Here is an 18674-nt window from a genome sequence, read left to right on the forward strand (position 1 = left end):
GGTATTTTCACTTTGTCAGGTGTCCGCGTTGTGCTGTAGAAAGAAGACACTGATAAGTGATAATCTCTTGGGTTTTTCTGTCCATGTTTGACTTTTAAAATTCTGTCTGCCTTTGTCTCCCAGTGTTAGCCACTTTGAAACATTTGGAAGACAATGTTAAATCATCTTTCTAAATGTTTCCTTCTGTCTAGGTCAGTGCTTTGGAAACATCTTCACTTTTTTGTAGGAACAATTTTTTTTGATCTTTCAGTCCATTATTTTTGATGTTGCGGGTTATCAGTGACTCCAGAAAATGTTTTTACTAGCTTGCATTTACGGTATGCTTTGCTACATAATATACCAAGACTAGTGATTTGTCCTTGCCATAGTTATTTGCAGATGTAATAGGCTAGATGAAGTCCTGTTTGTTCCTTATGCACACAACGCCTTACACTGTTTGCTTTCACTAATGAGAGGCAATGCAGGCAGTAGGCTATCACCTCTGTGCAGAAGAAGCTAGCTGCCTGCCTGGCTTCCTTACAAGCCACAAAGGGACGAGCAGTGAGTATATCTGATTAGCCTTATCGACTGGTAAAATGCTGCCACACTGAGTTTCCGCTCATAAAGCCAAGCTACATGGTAATTAGCCTGGGATCAATGTAGCCATCCAGCAGCTAGCCCACAGACACACAGTTTCACTGGCATTGCTCCATCACTGAGCTAACAGAGTGAGTTAGTTTTGTAAAAGGTATTATTGAACATAAAGCGCATTACTGTCACATTGCCTCTTTGATGTTTTCACCTGCCCACATTCTGTCAGATGAATTAGATGAAAAAGATTCTGTCGAGATAAATCACATTCATGTGCCTGCAAGCGCTGTTAATCTTGATTTTCCCAACCCATTGGCCTTGGCTCTGTATTGGATTTGTCACTGGCAGTCTTTGCCATCCTGAGTGACAGAAGTTGTTGGTTAGCACGTGTTTGTGTTATCGCACACGAACACTCATTTTCTATGTGAAACTCTGTTACTTTCTAAAGACTTATCTGTAATTTCCAACATCTCTGTTAAACTAGTGGAAAAAACCAAACTAGTGCAAAAGCTGTATTTGCTGTTTTGTGGGGCGTTGTGTGCCAGATTATTTATTGCCTGGCAACTTCTCCGAACCAAGAAATAGTCCAGCACATAACCCAGTAAACAGCAAATTGTCAGCTAGCTTTCACCCTCTATCCAGTCTTTGTTTTATGCTTAGCCAATCAGCTGCTGGCTCTATCTTCATATTAAGGTGCAGAGACATGAAATATGTGTCGATCTTCTCATCTGACTCCATACTGAAATAAAAGATTGAAGCATTATTCTGCTTTATACTCTAATCTGGAGCTCAAGTGTGTAGTCTTTAAATGGACTTTGAGCCACAAGCTGCAGATCACCCTGGACTGTTGACCTGGCTAACCTGTGAACTCTGTTACCCCAGGTGCCCACGGAGTGCGAGAAGAGCCCCAGTTTGTGACGGCACGTGCAGGAGAGAACGTCATCCTGGGATGCGACGTGTCCCACCCTCTGAACGGCCAGCCCTATGTGGTGGAGTGGTTCAAGTATGGAATGCCCATCCCCTTCTTCATCAACTTTCGCTTCTACCCTCCTCATGTGGACCCCGAATATGCAGGTAAGATGGTGAAAGCATTCTCATGCAAACTTTAAACAGTGACTTGATACCAAAAGCAACATTTCACTGCCTTCTCTAGTTAAAAAATGTCACACCTGCCTGAGGTGTAGAAACTCTAACCTCCCTTTTACTGTGACTATAAATACAAGCTCACTGTTTTGTTCACCACCTGAAATAACTGCAGTTCAGTCAGAATTGCATTTTTTAAATGAAATCATATACTTATATTTTGCCTCTCTGCTCTTATTAATTATAATAACTATAGTAATTGGTATATTAACACTAACAGTATACTGTTAACTCAACATTATACATTTTATTAATGTTATAACATCATACTATTCATTTATACTAGTTGCTGTTTACAATGTGGCCAAATCAGTATTTTTGGACTGGTGGCAATAAAACCCCTGTATTTCTTATGTTAATTTAATTTTGTTCTAGTTCAGAGATACACATTTCAAAATGTCAATATTTTGTGCATTTTCCTTGAGAATCAAGCAAGTAGTATTATTATTAGTGTAAGTATTATTTATATCATCATATCGCAATCGCAATATTGTTCACAATAATCGCAATATGTCCTTTTCTCCAAATGGTGCAGTCCTTTGCTGTATCCAGTTGTTGCTACTATTATAATAATAAAACATCCCATGTTAGTGTTTAGCTAAATGAGATGCATTTTATTCGTGATATGAGTCTTAATGAAACCAGTGTAAATATGCTTACCAAAGTGAGTCGGTTGCTGGTCATACGTCTTGGTTCATAGAATCCCATTTTGGCCACTATTGCAGCTAGTGTTTCTGTTTTGGTAAAAGGGTTTAAACAATGACATTAATCCATCACCCTCTTGACAGTGCTGTCTTTGATTAGTGGTGTGCTTACCAATGTAGACTAAAAAACATTTTTGCAAACTAATGGAGACAGCGTTAATGAGATGACATTGGAGGCAGCAGCTCTTTCTACGTCAGACCATTAATGTGATGTGCTCAAGGTGAAGTTTGCTGGTGAGGTGAGAGGGATTTTCCCCTTGCCTGCTTTTGATTTCCTTTCCTCTGATCATTGCATTTCAGAAATAATCCCCACTTCTGGTATGTGTTTGATTTAAGGAGCTTTTATCATGCATTCATTCATGTCATAACAAATTAAATGTGAGGAGGAGTCAGTGCCAGTAGCATCCACAAACACTTTGGATAATCCAAAGAGTTAAAATGCATTTGCCTTCTGAGTGTGACTTGATAATAAATATTTGATGATTATTTTTGTTTTATGCCTTGATCAATGCAGGCTTTAAGACGTTCATTAAGATAGCCATCACAGAAATACTGCAAGAATATACAATATAAAACTGATAATAAGATATGAAAATATATTAGAATAATAAGGATATGTACAAATGGCTGTTGTCTAATGAAAGTAAGTGCAGGGATGTCCAAAATATTTATATTGGATGTGCAATAATGTACAGTGTATATATACTGTACTGTAAAGGGTGAGGTTAGGGTGGTGTCAGTGGTGGCCCCGGGCCACAGCCTCCTGCCAGAGGGGAGTGTCTGAAGCAGTTTATCTCCATTGTCTTAAGGGTGTTGTGCTCTAGGTAGCTCTGGCTGCACCAGGTCACCAGATGGCTAATCTCCCACCTGTAGGGGGACTCATCCCCACCAGAGATGACCCCAATGAGGGTGGTGTCGTCCGCAAACTTCAGGAGCTTGATGACGGCTGCCTGATGCATCGCTGACGCCGTCGGCCGACTCGACATGCACATTCAGCCAATGAGAGCAGGCAGCTAAACACTTTTTACTCACCTCCAGCTCTCTCTGTAGCTCAGACAATCCCTGCTACCTGCGTCTGCTAATCCATTCTTTTCAGACTCCGATTATAGGACGGCAAGTTGTCTATTCTGAACAGCACAGCAAACAGCTGGAGGCGTACAGGATGAACGCAGCCTTGCGGGGAACCGATGCTGATGGTGCTGCTTCCTGTCCATCAGGAAGTCTCTGATTCACCTGCAGCTCAGGCACGCTCAGCTGGGAGAGCGTGTCCTGCAGCAGAGCCAGGATGATGGTGTTCCTGAGGAGTCCAGGTGCTGGGGGATAAAGTGAAGGGCCATGTTTTCTATGGATCTGTGCAGTGGGTCTGTGATGGATTTGAGATGGGAAAACCCAAGTTGCTCAAATGACTTACCACAGAGGTCAAGACAACAAAGGTCCTTTGCTTGACCTTTGCTTCTTTTGGGACAGGGATGATGGTGGATTTGATGGAGGCTGGCACGTTGACTCCAGTGAGGTGTTAAAGATATCTGTGAACACCGGAGACAGCTGATCAGCACAGTGCTTCAGGGTGGATGGAGAGACAAAGTTTGGCCCAGCTGCTTTGTGGGGGTTCTGCCTCCTGAACAGTCTCTCCAGGATGAAGAGAGTTGTCTTTTTGCAGTCAGTGGAGTCGCCCCCTACTGGCCATTAGAAATAATACAGGTTTAAATCACTTAAATCTCTTACTTGTTGGCTTCAGTTTTCAGACCCAGAGGTTCCTACTTTTACTGTCCATTGCTTCAGCACCTCTGTTCACCCTCTGTCTGAGCACTCCCCCTTCCTAAAAGCCCACTGTATTCTGATTGGCCATCTTCTGAAAGGGCAGGAACAAGCTGGCTGCTGAATTGCAGTGTGGAATATAGTTCTGGGTATCTGTAGAAAAACACATAGAACTTTATTCACTGATTTCCATCTGATCTCCAGCTGTTCTGCCTCAACTTTCTGTGGTTTACTAAGCTTCCTGATGGACTTGTTTGGTGTTGTTTGGTGGCTTGGATGATTGAAGTCTGAAGAAACAAGACATATTGACGATTTAACAATTTATTCATTTAGTAGCGTGCGAAAGAACCATATAGCCTAGCACCTTCTCATGCTGCTCACACTGCTGTGGGATGGCATCCCATTCTTCAACCAGCATTTGACTCAAGTCAGCCAACGTGGTTGTGTTGGTTACTCTGGCACGAACAGCACGCGCAAGCTGATCAGTGGGGTTGAGGTCAAGAATGCTGGCAGCCCTATGACAACGGATTGTTTGAGCAGAGAGCCATCACCATATCATCCTACAAACACTTGACTGCTGACGGGATGAGGAATGGGTCTTCTTGGGACACCCACTTCGCAGCCTGTCTCTGACATCCCCTGTTATATGTAACTTGACTATCGCACGGGCCCTATCCAGATCAAACGTGGCCGATTCTTGGAGCAGACACCAACTGACAACTGTAGCAGGGCCCATGCTCACGGGTTCTGACAATCAGGCACCTGATTTCAGAACCTGGGGGTACCAGAAGCTCAAAACAAGAGTCAAAAGTTAAAGCTGTTTGGCATTGTCAGAGAAGATCTGGAAAGTTTTCCATGGGCGCAACCCATGTACTTACCTCTGCTGCTCATATCTTACATATATGGCACCATATAAAAAGGAAATAATCAGGCTTTTTGCCAAGAAGCATTGTTACACAAAGAAATAATCTACCAAACACAAATTTCCTTACTTTCCTTCATAACCGTAAAAGCACTTTCTGCGAGACATACAGAACAACCTCCAGTTCTAGCTTGATTGAATGACCCATTTGTGTTGTGTTGGACAGTGGGGCTGAGAGCGGTGTATTCATAGTGAGTTCCATTTGTACCTAGAACATGTTTTCCACGTTACTTTTCGAGTTCTTAGTAACGCGGTCAAAATCAGATGACCAAGAGTTCAGAAAGTAAGATGGCTGCAAACAGCATCGACTGTAGAAAAAGCTGTTTTTTTAAACTTTGTATTTTTTGTGTCCAATTTCGTTGCCTATAGGCATGTTGCCACAATCCTGATATATCTGAAATACTGCGTTGTTTATTAACTGGTGCTGCTAAAATAGACTAGGTTGATGTTGCTAACAACAATAATGGTTGTTGTTGTCTGTGCTCATTTATGCACAAGGCACAGCAGCATAACAGGATCTAACATGCCGACAGAATCGGTCAGGATCTAATGTCAATTCATGTTCTGTGTTGTTCTACACATCCAAAAGGTCTCACACGCTTTCCAGGATTATACAGTGAAAATGGAATAAAGGAGCCGTCCTCCTGACGATCTGATGTTCAGTTGCTGTGATTAGATATTACGTTAAGATTGGTATCACAAAATACTCATCACAACAGAAGATAATTTAGTTTCTTTCATGTTTGTTGCCTAGACAATCTTTTTCATATTTTTTGTCCAGTGCAAGAAATACTAATTTCATAGCAGGAATTTGCTTACAGTTTCTTTTCTTTTGTGTGCCATTATCTCAAATGCAATATAATATCAGGTTTAATTATGTCTTATAAGAAATTGCAAATTAACCAAGTGGAACTAATCTCCACATCTGATTGAAAGGCAGCTGATTGATTGGCCACCTTCTGCATCAGAAAGGTTTCCTTTACATACCACCTGCTGCAGCAGGAAGAAAAATATAAGACTTGAAGATTGTGGGAAAAATACAGAAGCTTTGTATAATCTTTCTGCATCCTCACACACTTTGTCGTTTGTGATTGGATCACTGAGCACACATAACTGACAGTAAAGCCTGCTGAGTTTCAGAGCTTATGGTTACATTTACAGGATTGTGACAATAACAAAAAGAGCAGTAGGATATGAATGTAACCCAATGTCCATGAAGACACCAATAATCGCACTATGTGGGAGTATTCTGTCATGAACGAAAAAAAGTCTGTATAGAAGACTTGGAAACAAGACTGGGGCCCCAAACTGCGGACAGCACGTTTGTATCGTGATTTAGTTGGTCTGCTTGTGTACCAGTCCTCTTTGATTGACTCATTTTCCACTCAGCTTCAGCAAATTGTTTGCAAATGTGCATACTTATGAGTTATTCACACTTGGGCTGGCTTCAGTAGCATTTTATTCGATCCAATATTGAGTATACTTTCAAATTCAGATTCAGTTTAAACCTTTAATCATGTTTCCATCACCGTTGGAACCCCCCTCGGCTCATCTGAAGACCACAACTCCTATTCAAAGTTTCACAGATGCGCTCCCAGAGGTACTCTTAAGTTGGTTTAAAAATGATGTTGTGTCCAGTGCGGACTCGGATTGGTCTCTGTGCTGTTTTAAAACCCCTCTTGCTGTCATAACTTGCAACATTTTGTATTTTTCAGTCCTAAGAGACACATCACTGGCTTTAGCCCTTAGCGACACATCTCTTTTTTTTTAAAGTGCAGCACTAAAATATCTGAAGTTCTATAGCCTGATGCAGGCGGACACCAACCTCGCACTGTGCTGCTGATATTGCATCATGGGATGTCATAGGTCACAGTCAAAGCTGCTGCGATACATAGTCTTACATTGTGCCCTATTTAGATTGGGATGATGTCGAGGGTTAATGAGTCGAGCCAACCACAGGGGCAATGTCTCCTAGATACCCGTCTGCACTTGGTCTCAAACAAGCCGTTGTCTTATTCTTTATAGAGAGGAAGAGGGAGAAAGCATCCGGGAGAGTAGAAGAGGCAGACCCAATATAAAACATTTCTATGAGACTGCGAAGAGAGGAAGAAAGAAAGCAATAGAAATGAAAAATGAAAATGCAAATGGAGGGACAGAGAAACAAATTTAGAAATAGCAGGAAGTGGTCCCAGATTACAAATGTTGAATGTTGCCTATCATCATGAAAGATCTCCACACTGGTCGTGACATGCTGACATTTTAAAATGACTTGCCCCAGCAGACATTTCCTGAAGCTATTAAATCTGCTTTTCCTTTCTCCTGTCAAAGTTATGCAAAATATTATGGGCACAGATTTAAATCTAGCTCAAATAGTTCAAAACTGATCTTCTTATAACACAAATAGGGTCAACTGAGCATTTTGGGTTGTGGTTCATAAGTATGACAATAAAATAAGAAGCATATGTATAGGAATCTATGCAAGCTGATGTATATCAGTTGCATGGCCTTTGCTGAACACCATTGCAGTGGTCAACTTCAGAAGCAACCTCATGTGAAGTTGTAAATGTGGACCCAAGGCGAGTCCTCTTATTTTATCACAGTTAATGCCAGTCATGAGGACTGTGGCTCTGACAGACTGCCATGTGTTGACTGCAGGAAGCTGACAGAAGGGACAAGAATTGGTGCTAGACTGACTGAAGGATTGGAGGAACAGCTGGACTTCTGTCATAATTACTTCAGTGAACAAAAGTCCTGCTGACTGCTGCTTTTGCGGCCTTGGGGAAACTGTTCTTTCCACTTAACATTATTGTATGGACACAGTTATTCAAAGATTCAAAATTGTCCATTAATGCAGGCAATAATGGAAATGTGTCTTTCTTAACTATGAGATGAGATTTCTGACCACTATATGAATTCTACATTAACTGTTGAAGGCCCGTCAGTGGAATGTTGTTTAAAATGGCTTCTTTAACACTAACCAATATATCTTCTGTGTTTCAAAGCTGGAATATAATATCTCTCCATTAATATATAAGAATATTTTTATATTTATCTGTAAAGTGAGATGTGGTGAAACACATTGCCTGGGTGGCTGTGGTCTTTTATGACGTTTCGTGCTTTCCTAAGGCATTGTGTGTGGTAGATGCCCTGCATAGAAGCAGACATTCGCAGACATTCTAACCTTTTGAGTCTCCTCCATAGGTGCTTTTGGGCAGATTTTACCACCGAGTGCTTGTCTAGACCAGGTGAGGTCATCCTTGGTGAACACACTGATAACCCTGAAATCAGAAGCTCTTTCTTCTTCAGCTCTATTGATGTGTATGGGACCATGGCCAAACACATCCCCATCCTCCCCCTTCAGTTTCCTGAAGTCCACGATCATCTTCTTAGTCTTGCTGATGTTAAGAGAGAGGTTGATGTCCTGGCACCGTGTCACCAAGTCACTTACTTCCTCTCTGTAAGCGGTCTCATTGTTGTTGGGGATGATCGTCCGCAACCTTGATGATGACGTGGAGCTGTGTGTGGCCACACAGTTGTATGTGAACAGGGAGTCAGGAGGGGGATGAGTATGGGGCTCCAGAGCTCAATGCAGAGGATGCCCATTCTCAGCACTTGGGGTCTGCTCGTCAGGAAGTCAATGATCCAGTTACAGAGGGAGCTCTTTAGACCCAGGATCCTGAGCTTGAATTGGAGGCCTTGAGTTTCAACATCACACTTTTGTACTGGACCATGATTGACTTCCAAACTAGTTGTGATGTCACAAAATCAGAGAAACTTTTCCTATAACATGTATATTCCTACAACAAATTAATATGAAAACAGCCTTCTAGTTGATGGCAATGTTTGTTGGTCGATCAGTTGGTCCACACCTTTTTGTCAAGAGATGGGACACCTCCTAAATTTAGTTATCTGTGGTGTCCAGAGAATGAACCCCTAATATCACCTGACATTTCCTCTAGTGCCATTACAGGTAGGCCAAAACATTTTATTTGGTCAATACTTTTGGTTTTTGAACAAGTACCTGCAAAACTAATGACATTCCCATCAGCCTCAGCTGTACTTTGTGTTTATTGGTCATTAGCAAGTGTTAGCATTCTAACACACTAATCAAAGATGTAAACATGGTAAACATAATACCTGCTAAACATCAGCATGTTAGCATGCTGACATTAGCTTTTAGATCAAAGCTGTGCCTTCCGCGGCTGTAGACTTATTAATGCTTAAGAATAATCTTTTTATATACATTTTGTACTATTTACCAGTTGGCTGGTAAATACTTATTTTACCAAGCAAATATAGGGAATTTAAACACTTGAATTTTTTTGTTGTTGGTTAGTATTTCATACATGGATTGGACCTCTCAGGCAGGATGCTGATGATATTGACCAAGTGTGTCAGGCCTTTACATGCTGTATGTGAGCAATGAATGCAGCAAGGCATCGTAACAGTGTGAAGGACATCCTTGTGTTGTTTAAAGCAAAATTTGTAGTCTGTACTGATACATACTGTTGGTCAGCAGCCCCATCACAGAGTTGGGAGACTTCTTCATCTCATCACCCATAAAGTTGACTGGTGACTTTCAAAAGTACAATTTCTCACTGTTGGTTCATAGTCTTTATGATATAGCACTTTTTTATCCTGAGGTAAGCTGTTGTGCAGCAGTATCAGTACAAATTAGTAAAGAGCTCAAATATAAAAAATTGCAAAGTGAAGTGAATCACTTTCTGTTCTCTGAGGAGTTGCATGTCTGTACCAGTGATTCTCAATTCAGTCAAACGTACGAGAAGATGTCACAGATCTTGTCATGTTAGTTTGGATTGGTACATATTTCTTGCAAAATGAAATAACTACATTCTGTCTGAAATGAGTAATTACTTATCAATTTTGCCCTGCCTAATTCACCAGTAGAAAATATTGCTTTTTAGTTTGCCCACAATGGGTTTTGTGTGTGATAATGACATAATGCTACTGAAACCTAATGTAATTAGTTAATGAAAAATGAATACAAAAGATAAGGGACAGCACAGAGTGTTCTTTCTTCTGTGTCATTTTTATGCATATAGGAATGTTGGGATAAAAATATTGGAATAGTAAATGATGTATCGACTCCAAAGATTTCTATATCCTAAAACACTCACTTGTGAGAATTACTAATTGTTTTTAAAGACCCTTTGAATGTCTGTGAGCAGCTTCCATACATACTGAGAGATAGTGGTGGCATATACAGTACATGTAACTAGTTCTATCCTTCAGTGCACCAATAAACCTTCATGGGTTTACTAGCTAGCTGCACATTCCTGACTGACCAAGAGCAAATATTTGGTACTTTCTGTGGTTTTAGGCAGCTGTATGATGCATGTTTGCTGTAATTGTTTATATCATGTTTATATATTGCTTATGTCTTATTTACACCATTTTTAGTCTGTCTAGCTGCTTGGCTCCAGGGACAGCAATGTCAGCCTGTCGATCGATAGGTTGCTTGGTCCAGACTGAAATATGTTTTGGATGGATGTAATGACATTTGGTGCAAACATTCATGTTTTCTAGATTATGCATGTTTAGTGATCCCCTGAATTATTCTCTAGTTCCATCAGGAGGTCAGAGGTTTATTTTTGGTCTATAATGAAATGTCTATGGGATGGATTGGCATGGAATTTCACGCAGATATCAATGTCTCCTCAGGATGAATTGTAATATCTTTGGTGATCCATTTTAATGTATTGCCATCATCAGGTCAAAATTTTATTGGTTGTGTAGTGCAAGCTGCAAGCAGGTACAAATGGTCAGTACTTTGGTTTATGACCAAATACCTGCCAAACATCAGCCTCAGCTGTACTTTGTGTTTAGTGCTAATTAACAAATATTATCATGCTACCACGCTAGAATTAGATTGTATACTATTAACCTTACTAAGCACTAACTTACTAAGGACTTTATTACTTTTTTCCAACTTTAAATTGTTTCCCCAAAGGAACTCTTTTTCTAGTGGACTGAAAAAGCAATTGATTTTATTATAATTATAGTAAAAAAAAAGTTAAATTCTCATGTACAATTTATGTAATAAAAGATCGATACTTGCCGTTTGTGTATTGATACAGTATTGCCACCGAAAATATCGCAATACTATGCTGTATCGATTTTTTACCCCACCCCTAGTGGTAAAAGTTACATTGTCACCTAAATTGCAACTGTTCTATGTTACTAGGAAAAGTCATAATCAATCATAATACATAAACCCTTTGCCTGGCAAGTCAGACACATTTTAGTTAGTGGTCATGACTTGTGATGTACAGTCCTCCCTGCCGCAGAAATAACCCTGCCAATAAAATGTGTGTAATTAAAAGATTGAACAGCAGGGCTTAATAACAACATACTGACACACTGTCACTGCTCCACAGGGTAGAAAATAGAAAGCATACACCCAATTGGCTCATTCAGATCAAATTAAATCAAGTCAAATCTACTTTTATTGTCTAAAACACAACCGTACACAGTACAACATATAGAAAAATCTGTTCCCTGCATTTAATCCATACTAATTAGCAGCACGGTGGCCTAGTGGATATGATAATGTATAATTTATACCGTATATAGATTATTTGGGTGTTTTCTTAGACAGCTCGTTTTTCCTGTGCTCTATCTGTATAACAGAGGCACAGAAGGGCGTAGAGAGGGTTTCTTTTTTGATCTAGAGCGACAGAGAAACAAAGACAGAGAGACAGAGTTTAACATCCATATCATGATATTTGTTAAGCCTTAAATAAAAACATATTGTATGCTGCAAATTACTGATCCTGATGTACTGTAGGTCTCTTCTCTGAACATCGTCTGCAACAGCTTCACTACTATAGGTAAGAATTTCCTTGGGATAGGCTGAACATGTTTAGTTTAATTATTTGATGGCTAAACTGAATTGATTTGTCTTGAATTGAATTTGAGTTGTTACTTAAGTGATGTTATAAGGCAAGAAGAGGCTCTGTGCTGCCTCGTTAAATCAGGGGAAGCTATCTGAGGTACCAGACCAGGTCTACCTAAAAACTGCAGCACATACACACTTACATGTGTTGCTTACACAGTGCCCTATGGCTGTACCATCACAGGGCACTGTGGTTTGCTAAACTTTGTAACAACCAAGCTGGTTATCACCAGGGCATCAGTCAGCCGTTTCAAGATAAAGTATCTCTGAAAGAGGGTACCTGCTAGGAACCTCAACAAGTCTTTTGAACAACTGTTGCTGAGTTAGCACTTGTTTGTGTGCAGTACTTCACCAGCTTTTCTTCTTTGTAGATGCCTGTAGTGTCAGAAAGAGACAAATAGACTAAGAGATGGTGAATCACAGATTTGAGAAGCGATTTGTTACCACGGAGTGAGTGAGGTGAAACAACCACTTTTTCAGTGTCCGAGTCTTTTAATGTGGAAATGCCACCACACAGTCGAGCTGAAAGAATAAACTCATGCGTCATAGACGCCATAAGAACACATCAGATCAACACATTATTATAGACTACCCCTGTAGACATTATGGGGCGGCTGTGGTTCAGGAGGTAGAGCGGGTTGGCCGTTAATCGGAAGGTCGGAGGTTCAATCCCTGGCTCCGTGTCGAAGTGTCCTTGGGCAAGATACTGAACCCCGAATTGCCCCTGGCGGCTGTTCCGCCAGTTTATGAGTGAGTGTGAATGTTAGTTTCCGTTTGAGCACTTAGGCTCAGTGTATGAATGTGTGTGACTGGTGAATGCAGATGTAGTGTAAAAGCGCTTTGAGTGGTCGAAAAGACTAGAAAGGCGCTATACAAGTACGGAGCATTTACATTTACATTCACACCATCGCTGATTTTCCATCCTCCTGTGTGTGTCCCTGCAGCCGTGCTACTTAGACTGTGTCTGTTTGTCTAATGTTACAGTGGACTTGTTCATGTCTGCCATTGGTCATCTGCTGCTAACACCGCCTCTGTGAACATGCTCATGTCTGGATTGGAGAACCCTGGGTTGACTTACCGAGTTGAGCGTGACCACTTATCCCGATCCTGATTGTCAGGGTTAGTGAAGCCAGAAAACGAAAAGATATCCTGGGTATGTTGAACTTGCTTCGTGGTACAGGCCCCAGGAACTGCTCGCAGCCAAAGCAGCGGGACTCAGATTTGACAAAATGTAAACAAGAATTATATAGGCTAAAACAGACGCTGTAGATAGTTCAATAATAAGACCTTTAGGAAGTTAAGCCTCAATAACTTTTCATCAGTTTTCATCAGATAAGTTGTGCAGTACAGGATAAAGCCTGACTGATGTTACACAGCTGTTATTTCTACCTCATGGTCTGATATCCAAGCCTGGCGCCTCGGTGACTTGGGAGTAGAAGGGAGACATTTCACAAACATGTCAAACTTTATACTCATCTGGGCCTCCTCCCATTGCATTTCACAACCTCCAGGTTTTAAAGCCCCTTCTCTGTCTCATTTCTTTGATGGGTGCTTTATTTTTTGATTAATTCTGGTACATGGTTAAAATATTATGTTATTTTGCATAGTTTGCTGGCAGCTAAGCTACACATTTGTTTAAAATGTATTAATGACATAAGAAAAGAGTTTAACACAGGAAATGAAGTAGTCTAGACAAATAGAAAGTCCAGTCTAGGACCTTCTCGTTACAGGTATAAATCCAAATACAGACATCTTTGTGAAATAAACACATACAGTTACCAGCTTTACATTACACCCCTACTTTTTCACAGTCTCCACAGATTTCCAGTGCCTTCAGTGAAGTTTGAAACGTACATTTCTGTAAATGTTCTTTTTTGTTTTGATCATAAACATTCACAGGTTAAGCACCACGATGCTCCCCCATGTGTCCCCCAAGTGAAGGTCAGAATAGTACCCAGTGTTTATACAGACACACTTTTTAGTTCATGAACTTTTATCCTTGAATACACGCAGTCCAAAAAGGACATCGAATACTGTTTGGATATATTGTTTACCCTCAGACAAATATTAATAGAAGTGGAGTCAAAGGGCAGGTACTGTATGAACACACAGTAGTGGATAGAGAAGAATCCATTGATACTGTATACAGTATATTAAATAAATAGTTCACACTCAATAAGTAACACAGAGTGTCTTTGTGAGTTCCTTCCAGTCAGCTAAAGAGAGGAGACAGACATGGTTGGAAGCTGGACAAATATAATCTGATTTATAAATAGCCTAACCAGGACACACACATACTCACACACACAGGCTAGGGAACAAACATCATTTTGACTGTCTACCTTAACTCACTGAGACAGTTGCCAGTACAGCTAATATATTTACCTGGTGTGTCATCCTGCAGAGGTGATTTAGGAAGGCAAACAAAAAATTAGTCAGGAATACACACAAAGTGGAGAGGATAGGGGAGTGAGGGGATTAATGAGGGATAGCCGGGCTTTGATAATGCTGATGTTTTGAGCTGGCGTGTGCTCCCTGAAAGCCCTTTGTTTAGCCCTTATTGCCAGTCGCCATCTGTTATGATCCAGTTGCCAGATTGCCTGGAGCAACATCATCAATCCCCCCCTTTTCATCTGTAAAAGTAAATGCAGCTATTCCTGACTCTGTACCCACCAAGTCAAAAGCTGATATCTGTTCTGACGGATTGTGACTCCTGTGTAACCCCGAGGGTTCTCTGTTGTCATGTTGGCCACTTCCCACTCCTCAAAGGAAGTAATGACCTGTCCTTGCCTCAGTGCATCTCCAAAATAGACCACCACACACATGAAGATGTGGACATCTCTGCCACACTGAGGCTTAAGTGACAGATTATACTGTGAACATACAACTGCAGTTGGTATCCTACTTTGTTGTTGTGCAGATTAACATTGCAGCACTGACTGTGAAACAGGTCTTATGCACTGTGATGTTACCCTGACACCCACACTAACACACCGCAGTGTACTTTGTGATCCCTGCATATTTATATCTGAACTGCTCAAAGGTTGATTTTCTCTTTAACATTCATCTGGCGTTCTCTTCACTCCTCTCTTTATTCATTCACCTCCTCACCTGTTCCTTCCTTCCCTTAATTTCCTTCATTAAATTCAATCCACACGTCCTTCTCACCTCTCTGCGTCCCTTTCTGCTGACACCTCATCTCCTTCTCTGTCGATCAGGCCGAGCCAGTCTGCACGGCAAGTCCTCCCTGCGGATAGAGAATGTGCGTTCAGACGACCAGGGCTGGTATGAGTGTAAGGTGCTGATGCTGGAGCAGCAGTATGACACCTTCCACAATGGCAGCTGGGTGCATCTAACTGTCAACGGTAAGTACCATCAGCATGCATCATTCATACTCTTATAAGATGGAAAGACCGGTAGAGAAACAGATATGTATTCAGAAGGTACATCTGTAAACTGATATATTATTACACGGGTATATTGACTTTTTGTAAAAAATATACATTATCAAGCCTTGGAAATGATACACTGGTTGTCTTTGGGAATATTATGCAACATCTGGTTATCTGATTCTAGAGACATGAGTATGATTATAATAATGATGATAATTAGTCTTATTATTAACAGCTGTGGCATTAGCTAGTAAAGATGGGCCTCTTGATTTGATCACATCCCAAAATTTGGATTTAGACTGCCGCCATTCAGTCGAGGGCTGCCCTCCTGACTACAGGCTGGCTTTTGCTTACAGCAACCATTTTAACCGTAAACACATCTCTATCAATAACTTTCACAGCTATAAGATGTTTATGTTTAAAATCAACTGTCAAAAACCTGTCTGCTGTATTTAAATTCAGCCCCCTCCCCCCCAAAAAAACAAAAACAAATAATAGCTTTTTAACAGAATTTTCTGAATTTCTCTCCTCCATTGTCCTCAACCATGATAGAATTGTTATTGTAGGAGATTTTAATATCCACATTGATGACCATCTAACCATTTTACCTCTGAATTCATTAAAACCTTAAACATTACAAACCTGATGCAGCATGTCTGGTTTCACTCATAACTAAGGCCCCGAACTTTACCATTTACATTTACTGAATTTAAACTCCCTGTCATTGATAGACCTTGTCTCGGATCACAAATTTGTTCTATTTGAGTACTCCATCCAGGCAAACTCTCCAATTCTGAAGCAATCAGGATGTTCTCTTAAAGTTCAAAAGTCTGAAGTTCTCACCGTCTTCCCTGATTTATTTATTTGCCTAATTCAACATTAATGCATTAATGAACTGGTCACTGCCTCCAGTAACCTGTGTTACTTGGCTATAAATCAGCTTGTACATCCTGCACCACGGCAATCTCTGCCACATCAATTGAAGATTGTAAATTGTATTTATCATTTTTTTCAACAAAATCAACAGTATCAGATCCAACACTGTGCCCCCGTTCTCTTCTGACCTATCTAGTAATGTTCCAAATTTACTTAGCCAGATTGCCCCTGTTACCATGCACAATCTCAGTGAGACAGTTACTCATCTTGGTTGTGTCCTCGATCAGTTTAAGACAGCCCAGTTACTTTAAAAGAAAACCTGGCCTTGATCCATCTGTTACAAACAATTTTAGAATCCCATAAAAAAAATGACCTTTCATTGGTACTGGAAAAACTGGTCGCTGAGCAGCTCCTTCCAGGTTATTGAATATTTTTAGTACCAAAGGTTGCGGGAACATTCCATTTTAGTTCTACTCGATGTAAGCGCAGGCTTTGATACCACTGATCATTCCGTCCTCATCAATACACTTAATAGATGCGTTAGTATCCAGGGATGGGCAGTATTTATGATACATGTATTTCAAATATGTAGTTCAAATTACAAAATAGGATTTTGTAATATGTATTTGATAGGGTTGATGAAAATGGCTTCATATTTTGTATCAAAGCACTGTTTTGTATTTTGTAGTTTAAAAATACTGTATAATAAGTAGAACTTAATGATATCGTAAAAATACTGCCTCTGATTGGTGTCTACTGAGTAATATGAGACTTGTTGGGAACAGAACAGAAAATTGATCCAGATCCGAAGAATAAGGTCAAGGTAAGAAAAGTGTAGGTTGCCAGCTTTCCATCCTTTTTTAGCATAAATTGCTAAAATTCCTGTTAAGTTTTGTTGTTTGTTTTAGTAACCGAGGCGAAATAGTTTACCTTTTTACGTAATGTTCTAGCTAACTATTTGACCAGAGTAGCAGCCCTCAGAGTTAATGTTAGCTTGCTACTTTCAACTTTTGCTAAGTTTTGTGCATAAAAAAAGCGTTTCAGAGTTGTTGTACAACATTATTTTAGAATGCCACAAGATGGTGTAACTTGTTTAATGAACACATGGACCTTATTGTCATAAACAACATTGTGCTGCAACACCATTAAACAGCAGGTTGTCAACCCATCCACCACTTGTGTTTGTTGTAGCTCAGATGAAGCAAAGTAGACCCTATGTTACCAAACACCAACTAACTGAATCAGAATACAATTAGACATCATTTGCAAACTTTTAGTTAGACATTAAAATGTTTGTTACTGTAAAACTACCCTTCATCAGGGTAATCACAGGGATATGTGAATATGAGAAAAGCTGTTGCTCTCAAACATTGTGTACTTAATCAGATGAGCGAGTGTACTGGTGAAGGGATAGATCAAATAGGCTGATAGAAGATGATTTCATAGTACCTTGGAAATGTATTTTTATTTTGTTGTGGCTGCTATATTTTGTAGGTTATATTAATACATTTTAAATTAGGGTATTTGGTATCTTCTTTTTAGATACATTTTGATCTATCTTTGCCCATCTCTGTTGGTATGTCAGACAAAGCCCTAGAGTGTTTTTTGTCAAACAGACGCTTTTTGGTCTCAGTGGGTAATTAAAACTTCCTTCAACTTAATTCCGACAAAACTGAGCATCTGATCATTGGCCCTGGAAATGCTACTACAGGCGTTTTCCAGTATACTGGCCCACTCTCCCCCATGTCAACAAGCTGGTCAAATCATGCGTTTTTCCACTCAGAAATACTGCAAAAATCAGACCATAACATTTATCATTCATGCCTTAATGTTTTTCTGTCTCGATGCATTGCCCATTTCACTTGCCTTAGTCAAACTGCTCTGGCACATCTACAGCTTGTACAAAATGCAGCCAAAACCTGTTGGCTATAACGCGCGCCAAACCTTAAACCAATGCCGACTGTTCTTTTGCAGTTCTAGCTGTCATGAGCTGCTGAGTGTGAGGGAAGTGGGCCCAGATGCAGATGCTAGAGTCTCAGATGCTGTTTGATGTATGATTTATTCCAGCAACAATAGAAAAGCCCTCTGGCTTACATGAGGTAACTGCGAGAACAGTCCGAAACACAGATGGCAGTCTAAAAATGCTGCATAAATCCACACAGGGTTCCAAAATCCAAGACAGGAAACAGAAGTCCAAACGGGAAGCTATATACAAACTAACTACGAAACACTCTGAGACACCCGACATATAATGACGACACAACAGGACAATATATACTGAAGCACACCAAACTAGCCACAGGTGGGACACACTAGGAATCAGGACAGACAGGAAACAAAGCTAGACAAAAACACCAGACACAGAAAACTCCAAAATAAATCAGTAAAGTAAA

General features: G+C 40.3%; 1 protein-coding gene across 2 annotated transcripts in view; it reads left to right on the forward strand.

Annotated features, from left to right (window-relative positions):
- The window catches only part of LOC119895740 (protein turtle homolog B-like), a 143415-nt gene that overhangs the window by 31624 nt on the left and 93117 nt on the right, over nucleotides 1–18674 (forward strand). For both annotated transcript variants that reach the window (XM_038709038.1, XM_038709039.1), the window contains exons 2-3: nucleotides 1453–1644; nucleotides 15232–15378. In XM_038709038.1, the coding sequence (XP_038564966.1) occupies nucleotides 1453–1644; nucleotides 15232–15378 (339 nt within the window). The remainder of the gene's footprint in view (nucleotides 1–1452; nucleotides 1645–15231; nucleotides 15379–18674) is intronic.

The sequence above is a fragment of the Micropterus salmoides genome, unplaced genomic scaffold (assembly GCF_014851395.1).
Source record: "Micropterus salmoides isolate LMB-PRFRI ecotype aquatic unplaced genomic scaffold, ASM1485139v1 Ms_hic_scaffold_9, whole genome shotgun sequence".
Taxonomy (NCBI): Eukaryota; Metazoa; Chordata; class Actinopteri; order Centrarchiformes; family Centrarchidae; genus Micropterus; species Micropterus salmoides.